The sequence below is a fragment of the Anolis carolinensis genome, chromosome 3, assembly GCF_035594765.1.
Source record: "Anolis carolinensis isolate JA03-04 chromosome 3, rAnoCar3.1.pri, whole genome shotgun sequence".
Lineage (NCBI taxonomy): Eukaryota > Metazoa > Chordata > Lepidosauria > Squamata > Dactyloidae > Anolis > Anolis carolinensis.
This window is the reverse complement of record NC_085843.1, coordinates 229,404,491-229,423,550: the sequence shown is the minus strand read 5'-3', so window position 1 is coordinate 229,423,550 and position 19,060 is coordinate 229,404,491. Positions and strand designations below refer to the sequence as shown.

Below are 19,060 nucleotides of genomic sequence, written 5' to 3'. Positions count from 1 at the left end.
TAGATAATTAAGACACAGAATGGCTAGAAGTGACATTCCTGCATAGTTTTGTCTGGGAAACCAAAAAAAAAATCTGGGATAACTTTCAATCATCAAATTCTTTAGTTAATGCTTCCAGGAGAGAAAAAGGTGTGTTGACACAACTACAGTATAATCGTAGACCTGCCATTATTGAGGAGTAGAGATGCTTTGGGCTCAACCCATGCTTCGTTTTCACCAACTATGTATAATTGAAATTTCAAGTTGCATCCTAAATGTTATAGTTCAAAGGTATTGATGCTCAAGGGTAATATTTCCCTGATGGGCTCTTTCCTCTCATATTTAACAAATGTTTCACGTATGTCTGGAAATGGTGTGGTTATAGATATTTCTGTAAGGAGTATCCAGATAGTCTTCTTGTGCCATTTGCATATCATTCCCAGTTCAATAAGTGCCAGCATTAACTAATTCTATCACAAATAGACATAAAGCGCCTGTTACTGGATTTCTCTCATACCAGTATGTCTGAGTGAATGGTGTGGTCTTCTACGTAAAGTCCCCAAAGCAGAATAGAGAATTACTTTTGTTCGAAGGCTGCTATATATGTGCTTACCTACGGAAATCAATGGGGCATACTTCCGAATTGACATTCTTAGAACTGCATTATATACAGTACTATATGAAAGAGACAAACAATAGCACTTCAGATGTTAACTAATAGGGACTCTCTGGTGAAATGTTTTGGATTTGTGGGAATTCCTTTAACTTATCATCCACTAGGTGACTGTCAGCTGTGCTTGTTAGATAAGGATCCAATGAATTATTTGATAATTGTGAGAAAGGGAAAGAAACCAAAAAGCTTTAAAAGCATCTTTATTTTTTAAAAAGCAAATGTCTCATTAACAAATACAGCCACTTTACATGTTGAAAGACCATATCCTGCTCAATAGGATGTTCATTCCAGTATCAGAAAACCCATATTTTAATTATAGAATATTCATCTTATCTTGCCTGTGCTTTTATTTTATCTATGCTAGAATCCTATTTCCATAGCTCTTGACACTGTTTGTAGGCTCAAAAATATACTTTTGTATGCATTCAAAGGTTTGAATGCAGTACTGGATTATTTAGCTTTTTTAATTACACCAGCAGGCTGCCCCAGTTCCGATAATGCCATATCATAAACTGCTTTTCAAACTTGCATACCCCAAGAAGCAAACGTATGTGTAGGCCATGGTTGTTAAAGGAATGACATTGAAAGCCTCAGTGAATGTGTGGTGTTAGTTGTTTTCTGTATTGTGGCCTCAGTCTAGCACTTCCAATATCTAATCTGTATTAGATAAAGGTAGTTAATTGATTTCCTCTAGCAGTAGCCAGTTTGCTATCAGGTCCAAAATGTATCCTCCCACCTCTTGGTAGTGATCTCTCTGCAATGATGCATAGCACGTTCATTGTTATTATTAAATTCTTCACCGTTACAGAGTGAGGCCTTATTTCAAATGTGAAAATCATCTTAAATATGTTAGTTTCATAACATTTTGAGATGTATATCAGGTTACACAGCACCTAAGATTGTGTTCCACAGATTATACTTAAATTGTTTTGAGTCTAAGCATCTATGTAGTGGTGCACTATATTTACTGTGTTTATAACTCAGCAAGAGATTGCCATATAATCAAATCCAAGTCTTTTAAGTGACTGATCATACCAAAATATTTTAAAGGTGCTGGCATGAAGAATATTCACTCTTTTGGAGGATTCATACCATGCATAATGAAGACAGCTTTATCTACAAAGTCCCTTTAGTAATATACAGTACTTCTTAGTTAAAGTTATTGGTGATTATACTTGTATATACTTATTCAACATGGAAGGCCCTTTCTACAGAGGCAGGAGAGGGAGGAATGGGTGCAAATTTAAACTCCTTGCTTTTAGAAATGCAGTCACTGAACTTAACATAGGAATATGCCACTGTATCTCTAAACATACCATTATATAATACTTTAATATCTGGTTTCCATTCAATGAGACCAAAGTGTAAACAAGCTCTAATTTGGAAGATTTATATTAAATTGGCACTTTTAAAATCATAAAAAACAAAGAAAACATCTTTTAAAAAATCAGTTCTAACAAAAGTGCTTTAAATACTAATAGCCTCCAAGTCCTTCACAATTTTGCAATGCAACTAATAAGAGGAGTTTAAAGATTTTTTTAAAAAAAGAAACAACAGAGGGATTGCTATACATCCCTCTGGCATATATTTGCATATTAGCATACTTTGCTTCATCTGATTTGGCTTTAAGAAGGTCAGAAAAAGCAAAATATGCTAATAATTTTAAATACATAGTGTACTACAGTAAGCTATTACATGACCTCTGGTTCTCATCTCACTGCTTTGTTTCAGTTTCTGTAGAAGTCTCCTCATTCTAATCTTCTGGAGAAGCCGAGTTGTGTGGATCTCAGACAGTAAGCTACGTTTCAGAAGCTGTGTCATATAACATTAGACTAAGCTTATACTCAGTTCTAATTCATATGTGAAAAGAAACAAATTAGCAATTATTTCAATATGTAGTAATACTGGAAGCCAGTCAAGTTCTTGCAAATTAAGACTATCATTAATTTCCCAAATATCAAGTGTTAGTGGCATCTGGGTGGTGGTCACTTATTAGAAGCCACTGAAATTTGGGATTTTTATGTCGACTGGAACAAAACAATTACTATAAATGACTTAGAAATCTTCTGCTTTAATTTTTGTTCTCAGATTATACTCCTATGCTTCTCCTTTTTCTTCGACCAACATATACTTGTTCACCTAAGAGGGGGAGAATGAGATCAAGAAAAAGAACTATTTTATAAAGCAATAGCAAAGTTTGTCACTCTCCTAATATGATGGTTATACTATGCTTTTCTGTAAATATGCAGAAAATATGTATGTTTTCCACTTGTTTGACCTTCTATATATAGAACTACTGTATATACAGAAATGTATGTCCACAGCATCCCTTCATTTATCCCAAGGTATGAAATTAGTAATGCTGTATATTCCTTTCACATTAGTCGTACATACCCCTGTGGCCAGTGCCTATGATATTATTGGTGGAGAGGAGCAACTTGTACAAGAATGTACAAGTTGCTCCTTGTTTCTTAGTGAAATCACACACAAAAAACCTATTTCCTCGTGTTTCAGCCTACCCCACCCTACTGTAAATAAAATCCACCTCTTTGTATTGGAATGTATGAATACCTTTTTCGCCCTTTTCACCCTTTGGTCCTCTTGGCCCTTGGCGACCTGGTGGGCCCATTGGTCCAATATCACCTGGAAAAGTGGGAAAAAAAACATTTAATGTTACGACCACTTGGCTGCTAATTTGAAAACAAGTGCAAAAAGGCACGCTTCCTGAAAAGTTCGCCTTCCAACTTCAGATATTTTTTTTCATCTGGAGCACAATTTTACATCATTAATTGCTTTAGTGCCAAACTCAAAAGTCTAATTAGATCAGTCTTGGAAAGGTAACATGCAAATAATCTAAAGTTGATGCCACAATCATCTTACATAATACTCTCATCTGGGATAAACAATTATTCTGATTTGTATATATCTGAAGTTGGAGCCTAAGGGTCTCCCATCTACTCTGGCACATTTTGAAACTCGAGTCATCCAGAAACTGAGGGTGATGACAGTCTTATTTTGGCAACAATTCTGTAATTGCAGAAATTGTGACTGTCCAGTCCAACTCCAATTCCTACCATGTTTTACCACTAGGATGATAGACATTAAAGTCCAACAACTTGCCAAATAAACCCAATGATAGAGTGCCCTAAGGTCTCCATAACTCAGAAATCACTTAAAGGCGCAGAACAACAACAACAACAATTAAAAGAAGCTAAGACAGCAAAGCTCTGTTGTCATTCCAGGGTCTTGAATGTCATTTACAAAATACAGATATTTCATTTTAAAGAGGAAGTTATAACTGACTGCCCTTGGTAGTTGGCTTGGGAGCTTTTGGATTACAACTCTCGCTGCCCCTTAGCACCATGCTGATTTAGGCCCCTGGGAGTTGTAGACCAAAATGTATCCTATTATTAGCTTGGGTGGAAACACCAGGAAGGTATCAATGAAGAAATTCCAGTGTCATTAATTCAGGCCATTTGAAGGAGGTAAAGGAAAAAACCTGACCTAGCCCCTTTCAAAGTTGATTTTGCTAAGAATATGTTTGTTTCCTGAACCTCACAATTAAATCAAGATCAACCACAAATTACTTCATGCACAAGAACTGAGTAACCACACCTTTCGGGCTACAACTTTTTCAGCATTTCAATTAGTACCTCCTGCCTGAGAACAGGCAGAGAGCCAGAATGATAATCTCACTCCCAGTCGGTGACAAATGGAACCAAACAAAGGGAAATTAAACAGACATACACCCACTTCAGTAGAGCCAGCTACTTTTGCAAACTCACAAAATGGAGTTTTGTGATTTTAAAAGGAAAGCCAGCAATGGCACACTGGACAGACTTCAAAGAACATGGCAAATTCAAGTCATGATCATAACACCAAATCTTTGAAGGGATAATAAAGCTAGAACAAGTAACCATTTAAGGAAGTATTTAACACTGGAGGGAACCATAGGTGATTGAATAAACATGAGGTGCATCTATATTGTAGAATGATAGTAGTTTGAAACCATTTTAATTGCCAACTTAATGCTATGGAATCATAGGAGTTTTAGTTTTGTAATTCTTTTGCCTTCTTTGCCAAAGAGAAGTGGCGCTTCAGCAGAATTCCATAGTACAGACATGGCAGTTCAAGAACTGTCAATCTGCATTATTTCTATACTGTAAATCAGGCATGAGCAAACTTTGGTCCTCCAGGTGTTTTGGACTTCAACTCTCACAATTCTAATGGCCTACTGGCTGTTAGGAATTGTGGGAATTGAAGTCCAAAACACCTGGAAAGCCAAAGTTTGCTCATGCCTGCTGTAGATGCATCTATGACCAAGAATGGTCTAATTAGAAAATAGCTCATCATCATGCAAATATGTAATGCTCGTCAGAACCATACAAATCTTTTAAATTAAAGGGTGAGTAAAAGTTACCTTTCTGTCATTCAGTGCTCAGATGAATTGGACATCTAAACCTGAATCATTATGCCAGCTTAATGGCTGTACTTCTCTTGAATCTATGGGATTTCCCTTTGTGTTGACTCACCATCCTATCGTTGAGTCAATGGGTTTATTTTAGTTTATACGACCAATAGGAATAAGGCCCTGGATAGAAAAGACGAGGCTAAACAGTACCCACAAATTTACCACTTCCTAACTCTTTATTTTGTCTTTTATTCCTTAGTTGTAGTATTGGGGTGAACCAGAATAGATCAAAAAGTGACTAGTGTTCATAGCCATGGCACTACCATATTGTACTTAAATGCTCCGCCAATCAGAATTCTTTGTATTCAGCATGTCTGGTTGTTCATACAAATCTGGAGTGAGGAAAGTGATATCTAATGACTATAACATAGCAAATCAGGCCTTTTCAGTGGCTCTGCACCACTCCAGATTCCCTAGGCTGTCCTTTTTCCGTCTTCTCCATCCCCTTCCCCTATGAGAATTACTCTGAAAGTTTGCAGGAGCAACTATTCATCTTTCAAACAGGTTACTAAGGCCCCCCTACTGGTTATTTTTTCATAACTGGAGATGTACTTCCATTCCTGATTTTGTTTTGGTAGTGTTTTTAATTTTGAGAAGTCTAGAGGAAAAGAAAATTGTCCCCCAGATGGCCTGCCATTCTCCATTCCTGATATTAACATTACTAAGAGGGAATATAGCCAAAAATGAATTAATGTTGTTCTCTATCACTATGAAGCAGAGGCACTATATGCTGAACATGGGGAAAACCTTTGAGATGGTATAAAGCAGGGGTCCCCAAACTAAGGCCCGGGGGCCGGATGTGGCCCTCTGAGGTCATTTACCTGGCCCCTGCCCTCGGTTTTATAATATAATATCTTGTATATACATATAATATTGATAATAATATTATAATGTAATACAATATAACACTAATAGTATTACCATATAATAATATTAATTATATATTCTATATTACATATAATATTACTAATAATATTACAGTATAGTGGTATAGTTCAATATAGTAATATATAATGCTAATATTGTGCTATGCTAATAATATAATATATTGTATGTACATATAATTTGTAAGCCACTCTGAGTCCCCTTTGGGGTGAGAAGGGTGTGATACAAATGTAGTAAATAAATGCAGTAAATAAATAAAAAATAAATAAATACACTTTAGACTTAGGCTCGCCCAAAGTCTGAAATGACTTGAAGGCACACAACAACAACAACAATGACAACAACAATCCTAATTAACTTGACTATCTCATTGGCCCGAAGCAGGAGCACACGTCCCATTGAAATCCTGATAAATGTATGTTGGTTAAAATTGTTTTTATTTTTAAATATTGCATTGTTCTTTCCTTGTTCTTGTTGTTGTTGTTTTTGCACTACAAATAAGACATGTGCAGTGTGTATCGGAATTTGTTTGTATTTTTTTTTCAAATGATAATCCGGCCCCTCAACAGTCTGAAGGATTGTGGACCGGCCCTCGACTTAAAAAGTTTGAGGACCCCTGGTATAAAGGATAAAAATAATTGGAAGTTCAATTGAAGTGCATGAAAACCATTTGGTTGAAAGTATATGGAAATTCTGTAAACATAATTGAAACGAAAGACACTGGGAGGGTTCAGATAGCAATGAGCACCACAGGGAACAGAACTGGGATCTGCATGCATCCTTAGGGGTCAGAAGGAAAATACAACTTGAGAAGAGGGATACTTATTTTATTTATTTATTTACTACATTTATATCCTGCTCTTCTCACCCCGGAGGGGACTCAGAGCAGCTTACAAATCAAATGTACATACAATATATTATTAGCATAGCACAATATAAGCATTAAATTACTATATTGTACTATATCATTATATGGTAATATTAGTAATATTACATTTAATATATAATATATAATTAATATTATTATATTATATTATTAGTAGTATAATATTGTATTATATTACTTCTCCTCCCTTGGGTTCTACAGACTACATAAGGATGGCATTCGCATATTTACCTTTTGGTCCTGGGAATCCCATCTCTCCTTTCGGTCCAGGTGGCCCAGGAATTGTTCCATAAGCTGCAGAAAAATGAACACATTATATTATAAACAATGTGGTGGCTTCAAAAAAGAGTCTTCCTACAATGCTGAGCACTAGGCTTTTTATTCTTTCAACAGACACCCATTTTCATCTGAAATCAGAAATCTGGTATCTCAAAAAGATTTATTCTACTGTTCACAGCTTGACTTCTGCCCACCCATAAAACTACAGGAGGGATGTACAGTATGATAAAGGATATGGCAAGTATCGCTTACTTCTGAAGAAATCCATGAGATCTGCAGTGATGTTGCCATAGGATGCAAACACCCTGCTGATGCCTGGGATGCCAGGTGGTCCTGGAGGCCCAGGTGGCCCTTGCATGGCATAAGTCATCATGTCCTGGAGGAGACCTCGGCCTGGGAAGGGTAAACACAGGCTTAAAGTGGAAAACACAAAGCAAAAGTGGCAGACATTTCCCCCACATGAACTGAAAAATCTATTCCGGCTGTCAAAAATGGTTGCTATACTATTACATTCTAGAAAGAATAACCACAAAATGATATTTTTTTCACTGTTGAGACTGTGGCATTTTCCTTCTCTGCTGATTTAAGGTATCTATACAACTCTGGGAGAAAAATATTCAACACAAAGTGCATACAAGATCCTACTTAGCATATAAACAAGCAAATACCTAATCTGGGACATGAGTTTGATATAAGTAAGATTTGGCATTTATGCAATGATTATTTGAAATGTTCTTACTGAAGACATAACTTACATCAAATTGGACTGATACTTTGCAGTAATGACAATAGATCTAAGCATCTCCCATCCTGATTTTGAGATTGCCTCTGTCTCAATGAAACTTTGTACATCTGTGTGTATCCCAAGAATGCAAATTGTTAACAACCCTCAGATGTACATAGCACACATGCAGTACTCTGAGAAATTAGGTGGCATTCTGTCAGTGAAGCCTCTGTAAAACATACAAAGGAGTGGAATTTCCCTCCCATGCCCCCTTTAAAAATGGCAATATATAAATAATAATAATAATGCATGTATTGAAGCTGTTCATTTCCCCCCTCTTCTTGGTGAGGCTCCTAAAGTAACATACAGTAGATAAAAAGCATTACAGTTTACCCTCTTCATCCATAGGTTCTGCATCCATGAATGCAAATATCCACAGCTTGAAAATATATATATTTAAAAATCTAAATGGCATTATTTTACTATACCATTGTGTACAGGGTGTTTGAAAAAGAACTCCCTAGTTTTAAGTATAAATACATTAAAACTAGGGAGTTCTTTTTCAAACACCCTGTATAATAGCACTTGGACATCCACAGATTTGGGTATTCATGAGGAGGGGTGTGTGTCCTAGAACCAAATTCGAGCAGATACCAAGGGCATGGTATATTCAAGAATAGATTTTTAAAACTAAAATCCAATTTTACAAAACATAAATTTTTAATCAGGTGGAACTATTATATATCTTCTTCCTTCCAAGAAGTCTCAGAGAATGCCTTCCTCATTTTGCATCTGGTTAGCAGTGGTTCTCAACCTGTGGGTCCCCAAGTGTTTTGGCCTACAACTCCCAGAAATCCCAGCCAGTTTACCAGCTGTTAGGATATCTGGGAGTGGAAGGCCAAAACAACTGGAGACGCACAGGTTGAGAACCACTGAGTTATAGGAACATACTGTAACCAGAAATGTCTCCAATGTCCATGCACTGTTCTCTGGCTGATAAATGGCTAAGGAATCCCCACACTCCCATAGAAGGAAGATATGGGTTTTAGACGTTGTATGAGGGAAGCAGTGAACTCCTCTGTAAAGACAACCAAACACGTTCAATACATGAACATAATATGAAGCATATGGGATTCCAGACCTTGTTTTGTTCTGACTGCAGCTGTTTGCCCAAATTATTTAAGATGGCATGAGAGAAATATGGTCCTACTTACTCTGCATATTTTCAGACACTCTGGTTGCCAACTCATTATAATCCAGTGATCCGGCAAATGATCCAGTATAGGAGCCTCCTGCACCTGCTGATCTTATCTGTGATCCACCTGCTCCGGTTGAGCCACCATAAGAACCACCTTCTCCGAGTGAGCCACCATAACTTCCACCTGCTCCGAGTGAGCCACCATAAGATCCACCTTCTCCGAGAGAGCCACCATAACTTCCACCTGCTCCAAGTGAGCCTCCATAACTTCCACCTGCTCCAAGAGATCCATCAAGTTCTCCATTGCTTCCCAATGAGCTGCTGTAGGATTCCCTTCTGGATAAGGATGCATCATAAGACATGCCAGAACTTGCAGACCTGCTATATGATCCGTCTGAATTTGCAGACCCTCTGTAAGTTTCTGCCATAAAGTTCCCAGGTGGCCCTGGAGGTCCAGGAGGTCCTCTGATGAAGCCACGTACATCCTCACCTATAAAACAAATTAGTGGATTTTAGGACAGACCCAGATAATAGACTAATCTGCAGAGTATTGCAAAGGATGAAATAATAAATTGGATAGACAAGTGAAGTTCAATAACAAAAAAATCTATAGCAACAGAGAATATCAGAGCTGACAAATTAGCTGCAATGCATAGGTATATTGATTGAGACTCCAACTGGGAATGGCAGATTGTTGAGAAATGCATTGGAGAGATCTGCAATGGTCTGATCAACTGCCCTGCCTTTTGCTCTAGGAAGGACATACTATAGAAAAAAATCACTCAACATGCCAGATGCTTATCGAAATAGGCTATGTTGCAATTAATACAAAGTACAGAAATAATCTGGGAAATAAATATTTACATAATGAAGTAAGAAGAATATTTGTACCCCACACTAGCCTGTCTCTAATTTTTAATGAATATTGTATTCTGCAGTTTCAACATACAAATTGCTTTAGTATTATGTTATTGCATTAGTTTAGATGTACATTGCATTATAAATTATAATTTGTGAAGAGTAGTACTCAAAAAGCCTGAACAAACAAATAAAAATGAATCAATTGATTAAATCTACATTTTTAACCACTTGGTTGGTAAAACAATTATACTTTGTGGCAACAATTTGATTCTTCTACTCTCCTGCTGTTTGTCCTTCAGAGCTTTAATTTGTAACTTGATCCCTGTTGCAATTATTAGTGTGACAGGCACTATAATGAAATCTGGGTTGAAAACTTTCTTTAAAAAAACAAGACAAGGAAGCAGAAAGAATACTCCACCATCAGAGGTGACATCCTAAGTTCCTACGAAATGACAGATGAGAGAAAATGCCTTTTCCATAGACCAAGAAGGCCAAAGAAAACGAAACAGGGGAAAACTATGGCTCCATCTTGAAATAAAACCATAATAAACACTTTCAATTTCTCAAGGGGCCTGTCAGTCCAGCCTAACAGCTGCAATATGGATTTATCAGCTGCTACGAATGGGCTATGAGATCAGTCCTAGGCAGAGAGCCAGGATGAGGCCCAGACTTGAAATTGCAAGATGAGCAAGAGCTAGTTATAACAAGGAGAATTGCAGAAGTGTTCATGTGTGGATGTCTCTGTTTATATAATATGTGACTTACTAGTAAGGTATTGGATCAAATCACTCCTGAACTCGTCAGTCCAGATACCATCACCTTGAGAAACATAGCCAGATCCTGAAAGGCCAGGTGGCCCTGGAGGCCCGGGTGGTCCAGGGGGTCCAGAAAGTGAGGAATATCCCACACCTTAGAGAAAGAAGAAAACGGTGTTCTGGTTAACAAAGAAACATCCACTCAAGGTGATACTGGTTTAGGATGAGCAATGATAATTTTAAAATGTTGTTCCCATTTATACTTTAACTCTTTAGGTTTTTCCAGCTGTAACAACGCAGCCCTACACATGCTTACTAAGCAATGAGCCCTATGTTCAGCTAGCCATCTTCTCTGGTAAATACATTGACAAGAAGCACTTCTGGATATAATCCAGTTGGTGATTTAATAGCAGCATCACAACCTGTAATGCTTGGTTTTTGAATGATGTGTAGCAGGGAAATGGGTCTCTGTCTTGCGTGAGTCACATATTTTCAGCTCCAGAAAACCAAGTAATAAGGTCATCTTAGGCTTGCTATAAATCGGAAACAACTTGAAGGCATGCAACAATTTTTTCCTTTGCCTTCCCCCTTGTTCCTGCAGCTGTCAAATACCAGGAGAGGCCACTGCTACTGCTGTTGCTAACTGGTGAGAGTAAGAGAGAATTCAAGTCAGCTGGTCTCAGCTGGGATGGGCGGAAGAGATAAGAGTACACTCAGAGATCGATAGCCCTTCTTTTCCTTGCCCATATAATTCAAAGAAGCTATGTCCTTCACTGACTAAATTGCCAAATTGCTCCTACCCTCTCAACACATTCAAGGCTGCCTAGATGTTGGCGGGGGGGGGGGGGGGGTTCTGGTGCAAAGGGCTAGAGAATAGGTAAAGGTAAATGTTTCCCCTTGACATTGAATCTAGTCATATCTGTCTCTGGGAGGAGGTGCTCATCTCTAAGCCGAAGAGCCAGCGCTGTCCGCAGACACCTCCAAGGTCATGTGACCGGCATGAGAGTATAGAGCGCCATTACCTTCCCGCTGGAACGGTGCCTATTGATCTACTCACATTTGCATGTTTTCGAACTGCTAGGTTGGCAGAAGCTGGGGCTAACAGCGGGAGCTCATCCTGCTCCCTGGATTCGAACCGACCTTTCAGTCAGCAAGTTCAGGAGCTCAGTGGTTTAACCTGCTGAGCCACCAGGGGCCAGAGAATAACTGCCTTCAATTTACTGAAGAGACATATGCACATGGAAGTCTTACTTACTTACTTACACATATGCCACTAACAAGATGCCACCCTGTCGTTCTCCCAAATATTAGAAAAGCGGTTGCTCCTTTCACCATGATTCACTGAGTGTGTGTGTATTGTTTTCAAGGTACAGTAGAGTTTCACTTATCCAACACTCGCTTATCCAACGTTCTGGATTATCCAACACATTTTTGTAGTCAATGTTTGCAATACATTGTGATATTTTGGTGCTAAATTTGTAAATACAGTAATTACTACATAGCATTACTGCGTATTGAACTACTTTTTCTGCCAAATTTGTTGTCTAACATGATGTTTTGGTGCTTAATTTGTAAAATCATAACCTAATTTGATGTTTAATAGGCTTTTCCTTAATCCCTCCTTATTATCCAACATATTCGCTTATCTAACATTCTGCCGTCTCTGGGAGGAGGTGCTCATTATGTTGGATAAGTGAGACTCTACTGTACCTACATCCACCAGCCATACTGTGAGCAGGTTAAAATTAATTCAGATCAATAATGTGAAGTATTAGATTATACAAGCGATAAATGCTTGTCAACAACTGAAATTTATCATCAGCCAGTTCCAATGGTCTGGAGTGTACTTTCCAAAGTACTTTCCACACAACTACAGTGTGGTTAATTCAAGCAAGTTTTCATCTTTAAAAAAAAAACGCTCAGTTGATTAGCTCACTGACTAAACTATTTGGATTATTGGGATCACTGGATTATCTCGCAATGAACTGTATAGGACAAGATGTCCTTATTTCGCCCTGGATGAATCATAGCCTCCCAGTTCTCTGCCCATCCCACCCCATCTCCAAGAAACCAAAGAATCCTACTAGGTCCCCAAACACAGAGTCTGGCAGACATTCTTACTTTGTAGGTATGTCAAGATGTCCTCTCTGGTGAGACCGGAGAGAGCGCTGCCTGGTATCCCGGGTGGGCCTGGGGGACCAGGTGGCCCCACAATGCCACTAAATTCAGAGTCTGAAAAAAAAGCAAAGGAAGTGGATAAAGCCCCAATACATGATTCAATTCCTTTCCTCCCTATGCAAGCAAGGCATCGTTATTTCTTCAATTCTTGCCCGAACAGAATCACACAAAAAGCAGGATGATTTTTCTGTCTCAATGGATTAGCTGTGTGTAGGGGAGTAACAATAAGAGTCTCCCATATCTTAGGCCCTTCCACACAGCTTTTATAAAATCCCACATTATCTGCTTTGAACTGGAATATAAGGCAGTGTGGACTCAGATAACCCATGGTTGTTGTGTGTTTTCCGGACTGTATGGCCATGTTCCAGAAGCATTCTCTCCTGATGTTTCACCCACATCTATTGCAGGCATCCTCAGAGGGTGTGAAGTATATACCTCACAACCTCTAGGGATGCCTGCCATAGATGTGGGCAAAACATCAGGAGAGAATGCTTCTGGAACATGGCCATACAGCCCGGAAAATACACAATAACCCAGTGATTCCGGCCATGAAAGCCTTTGACAACACACTGAACATCAGATAACCCAGTTCAAAGCAGAGATTGTAGGATTTTCTGCCTTGATATTCTGGGTTATATGGCTGTGTGGAAGGGCCCTTAGTAAATGAATGAGGACTAGTCAGTCTTTACTCCTGCATTTCACCGTAAAACGTATTGTAGCATAGCTAAATAAACCTGAAAGTAACCTTGATAGCGATCACATAGCTTCTGGAACATGGCCAAACAGCCCAGAAAACGCGCAACAACCCTGTGATTTTGGTCATGACAGCCTTCGACAACACAATGATCACATATCTTATTCATACATACATCACTGAATCAAGATTCATATCTGTTTTCTAATCTTAGCTGAAGTAGAAATGGGCCCACTAAGCTAAATCTCTAACTATCCACATCCTGGCTGCTACCTGGCTCACCGAATAAAATGCATGCACTCCATTTCCAGTCCTAAAATTTAGAGATGACAAATTGGTTGTCAATGAACCTTTGGGCTACACCCAAATGTTAGTCCTACCTAAAGCAGGCCCACTGAATGAATGGGATTTATTAGTCAGAATGGACTAATAATTATTTTTTGTATTTAGCCCATTAGCTATCACAGGCACAACATGAGAAACACTCTGATACAGATCCTAAAGTTGTCAGCCAGCACACATTGCCTTCCAAAATGGCTTGATAGAATTGCAACACTTACCTCGGAGCAGAGCTAGGATGTCTCCATAAGATGTTCCAGGCAAACCAGGAGGACCTGGTGGGCCAGGAAGGCCAATACTAATACCAGAACCTAATAGAGATTTAGAAATGAAAAAAGGCGTAAGAAAATTTCATAGATTTTAAAAATTGGAAATAGAAGACGTTATTTGCGACAGATCTAATTCACTTTAACAGATTACTAGTCTGGATAGAACCCTAGAAATATGGAGCAGTGATTCAACCTTATGTAAACCCTCAAGATGGTGTATGTGAGGAGCTCACAGTGTTTCCACATGATGTCTTTCTTATGCAACTACTCTGCCTCATTCTTGGAATTTTACAGAGGCAGGTTTGTCCAAGTAACACACCACCCATCTGGTTTCCCACAATGTCTTCCAGCTTCTTTTCACCACAGAAAATCCATTAAGGGTGGAAAGATAAAATAATAGCACAAGGTCCGTTTAATTTAGGAATGCCCAACAACCTCTGTCTGGCCACCCTAACCCTTTGGCAGAATGGCAGATTTGACTTTGGCCTTCCTTGTGGAAAAAATATCTTAGATTCTTTGTGTTACACAAAAACTTAAACAAGTTGACAGTTAGGGATACTTAAAATACAGATTGTTTTAATTTTTATAGCTGATGGAAGCCAGGGTTATTATATCTTTATGGCACATTTTGTTGAATGATGTTCAAGTTGCTTGTCGTGAGCTTCTAATAATTTCTGCAAGATTGTTTCACAGAATATACGCCAATTAATGTGTTGAAGACATAATGTATTTAGCTTCCTGAGAATATATTTGAAATACGCCTTTACTTTAAAAGCAGCACTATGTAAAATGCCCGTTTATATAAATAAATTTTCCAGGTGTATCTTAAAATTACAGTACTTTACTACCTTAATTATCTGAAAACCTGAAAATGTTCTCATTAAGATATGTGACCTCCAGATGTGAACTGCAACTTCCAGCATTTCTCACCATTCCCTGTGATGGCTAGGAAATTGCAGGAAATTGCATCCAACATCTGGAGGGATGCGTTATTTCCATCCTAGGCTAGAATATAATGTACCAAGGAATCTTGTGAATTAACAGTCATGGCCTGATCACAATAAATGGATAATGTGTGTATTCATCTTTTCATCTTTTGATGGCAATTATACCACATGCAAACACAACTGAGCATAACTTGGTCATCTTAATAGCAGAGAAACTCTTAAATCAAAATAAACTTACACAAATAGTTAAAAATCAACATGTTGGGTTGGACTCAATGGCCCTTGTGGGATCTTCAACTATGATTCTATGACTTGGAGTGAACCCACTGAAATCAATGGATCTCAATCAGGTGGGACTCATTCATCTTTTCATCCTTGTTGGACTACAACTCCCAATAACCCTACTCAGGATAACCAATGTGAAGAATACTGGCAGTTTCAGTCCAACAACATCTGAAGTGCCGAATGATTAGACCAAATTATGATTGCTTTAAATTTCATCGATTTATCTGTAAATAATGATGTTGAATTCAGCCCTTAAAATATGGCATGCTGGTTGCTGCAGCATGACTAATAGCACTGTGTTGATGGTTCAAGCCACTTCCAAATGACAACAACAAAGTAGCATAGGCCAAGAAGTGTTAACCATATTAGTCACACAAAACTAAGTAGTAAAACAGTCATAGGGATACAATAGATTTTTCTAATGGGATAGCAACAGCAGGTAGTATGGAAAGCTAACTTTGCTTCTCATAGGATATTACTGAGGAAATAACTCTGACCAACATGACCGATGGGGCTGGTTAACAAAAAAATGGAGCCATTACTTGTCATATAGTTGATAACCCGTCTTGTCATTTCATCATAGTCCAATGATGTGAATGAGCCATCTCCTCCCAATCCAGGTGGGCCAGGTGGACCTGGGGGACCTTGCGGTCCAATGAGATATGGCCGGATTTCCTCTCCTAAAACAAAGAAAATAGGTACAAGAAAGTAAATAACTTGAGGCATAGGAGCTCAGATAATTCCACTCACTTCTTCATTGCAAAGCAATTTTGTCCTGTTTGACCACCTGTTTTTATAAATGCCTTCTTTGCTGATTCTAGTTTTCCATGCTTGTCGATTGCTGCATTGGTAGTAACTGCAATAACTCATTTACGATTTCAGTCACGTGCAACAACTTCCTATCGCATCTTTCTGTCAAAATTACATGAACATGTGAAAAGATGGGTGAGAAATGTATGCCCCCCAGATGTTTTGCGCAATTCCCAGCTTTCCAATCAGCGATGATCAAATTTGCAGTTCAGTAACATCTGAAGGACAACACTTTCCTCACCCCTCTCTTAGGACTTCCAGCCAGAGATGTTGTGGTATAAATACATGCTTTGGAGAACCATCACATGAGTGTAATGAAATTAAAATGTTAATACATTTGAGGCTATTTTGTGGTCTTCATTTTAAAATATTTTTAATATTAATATTTTCTAGTCATAAAATTAAAAAATCCAGAAAACAGAACATTACTGAAACGATTTCCTTATTCTTTGTTGTTTAGAACACTAAATGAAGCAAATCAACCTGGTTTCCTTTGATTGTTGATGATTTTAGTAATAATAATAATAATAATAATAATAATAATAATAATAATAATAATAATGCTTTATTTATAGCCCGCCCTATCTCCCTAAAGGGACTCAGGGTGGCTTAGAGCAAAATAAAACACAGTGGTAAATATTCAATGCCAAGGATAACATATAACAAATCAAAAACAAACTCAATAAAAATTACAAAAAACAACTTAAATAAACAAGACATAATACATGCCACACAGTTACAACCTATTAAATTATTTTAAACTCTTATAATTTGACTAAAATCATTGGAGTTAAGATAGTATACAGCAGATTAATGAAGGTAGATGTTCAACAACTAGGCAGGGGTGTATATAAGGTGTAATTAGTCCTCCTCCTCTCCATAGACCTAAGTGCATAGATGTGTTCTTAGAGGCTTTTTAAAGGAGAGAAGAGGGGGGGGGGCAGTTTTAATTCTTTAAGGAGAGAGTTCCAGAGGTGGGGAGAGATCATGGAGAAGGCTCTCTCTCTCTCATCCCCACCAGCCACACTTGAAACAGAGGTGGGATTGAGAGGTGGGCCTCCTCCACAGACCACAGCGCTCGTGCTGATTTATATACAGAGATGTGGTTCTTCAAATAGTCTGAGCCCGAATTGTTTTACACTAGTACTTTTACACAAATTGGCCAACATGTTTGGAAGTAGAACCAGATTTACTGAGTATTCAAGAACACTGCTAACAATCCCATTGTATAAGTATACTTTCCCCTCGTATCTCCTTAACTACTGAATGGTACTGATTATCTGCAGTCCTTGGACTGGATCAACTTACTCTGCAGCAAGGCAAGAAGATCTTCATAAGAAAGTGTGGTCGAGGAGGAAGAGATAGAAGAGGATGACATGCCAAATGAGGAACCTGAAGCTGGTTTTGGGGGAGACACGAAAACATATATACATAAGTACAGAGGAAACTGAAGACTGGAAGGGAAATTCTCAATGTACCAAAAGAAGAAATTGAATAATAATGGAGGGAAGCTGATTAAAAGAATGCACATCACAGTGGTGGGACAATCTGTTCTGGCAAATGAAATACACTACCTTCTAACATTGTCTGTTCTACGAACATGGTGAAAGGTCTGTATGAGTAATTAATGGAATTGAGATGTCCTTCTTTTGGTAATGTTCATAACTACACTTGCACAAACAACATGACTCCTTAGTTTTGGAGGTTTTTTGTTTGTTTGTTTGTTTTCTGTGTCAGGAGCAACTTGAGAAACTGCAAGTCGCTTAGGTGTGAGAGAATTGGCTGTCTGGAAGGACGTTGCCCAGGGGACACCTGGATGTTTTGATGTTTTACCATCCTTGTGGGAGGTTTCTCTCATGTCCCCGCACAGGGACCTGAAGCTGAAAGAGGTGATAATGTAGACTGGAATATACTGATATACATTGAGGTGGTCTGCAGTCAATCTGTAAGGGTTTCTCGCTGAACTATTCAACAACAAAAATCCATGCACACAGCCAATTAAAATCAAGCTGCTAAAACAAAGAAAGCTTGTTAAGAAATTAGGAGTAGCTCTCGTGTGTGAAATAATTTGAACTTCAGTTTTAATACCAAGTCACACACTTCAGATCTATTAAGTGGCTGTCTTCTTAAAATACTTTTTGCACCTGAGTCCACTTGAGGAGCCCTGAAATTCTAGTAAAGAAGAAAATAGCCCACCGCAGACTAACTACAAAGAAAACACTTCTGGCATACCTGGCACAACACTTTCTAAAACATGTCAATATGAGGTTATAGGCTGTTTAAGGGATCCCAATGGTAGGTTTATTTTTATTAAAGCTAAAAGTGATAAAAGGAACTTAGCTTTCAATACTTATTCTCCCATTAATCATGGACAAGCCACTTTCATGTTAGTTGGTCTTAATAAGTTTGCAGATGGTGATATAATTTTGAGAGGTGACTCCAACTGAATCTTCAACCAAATTTGGCAATTGTGCAATCCCAAAAAATGAATTGCTATGCAAGTTTCATTGAGAGTTGTAGAGCTGAAGAGTACCATTAAACACTGCACTACAATTCAATGTAATTTTTATTGCCATGTGTTTTTAATTGAATTTATTAGGAATCCTCCCTGCCTGGAATCAAATTGTATATCCCATTGGTCCCAATGGGGCTTATTCCAAGTGAATTGATATCTGGTTTTGTCACATAGAATAGATCAGAAGAATCTTTCGACATTGAATTTTGCTTTAATTCAATATATTTGCTGAAAAAGCACCATGGCTTCAGAAACAGAGAAACAGGACCGCTAAAGAACCTGGAAGGCTGGTGAGATTTTGTATAGAGAAAG

General features: G+C 38.2%; 1 protein-coding gene across 3 annotated transcripts in view; it reads right to left on the bottom strand.

The window, feature by feature from the left end:
* Positions 1 to 835: 835 nt before the first annotated feature.
* col17a1 (collagen type XVII alpha 1 chain) overlaps positions 836 to 19,060 on the bottom strand; it is an 83,675-nt gene continuing 65,450 nt past the window's right edge. For all 3 annotated transcript variants that reach the window (XM_062976290.1, XM_062976288.1, XM_062976289.1), the window contains 10 exons: positions 17,542 to 17,631; positions 15,966 to 16,103; positions 14,144 to 14,233; positions 12,833 to 12,943; positions 10,722 to 10,865; positions 9,112 to 9,585; positions 7,426 to 7,566; positions 7,126 to 7,188; positions 3,224 to 3,295; positions 836 to 2,791 (listed from right to left, as the gene is read on the bottom strand). In XM_062976290.1, the coding sequence (XP_062832360.1) occupies positions 2,742 to 2,791; positions 3,224 to 3,295; positions 7,126 to 7,188; positions 7,426 to 7,566; positions 9,112 to 9,585; positions 10,722 to 10,865; positions 12,833 to 12,943; positions 14,144 to 14,233; positions 15,966 to 16,103; positions 17,542 to 17,631 (1,373 nt within the window). In that variant the 3' untranslated portion in view covers positions 836 to 2,741. The remainder of the gene's footprint in view (positions 2,792 to 3,223; positions 3,296 to 7,125; positions 7,189 to 7,425; positions 7,567 to 9,111; positions 9,586 to 10,721; positions 10,866 to 12,832; positions 12,944 to 14,143; positions 14,234 to 15,965; positions 16,104 to 17,541; positions 17,632 to 19,060) is intronic.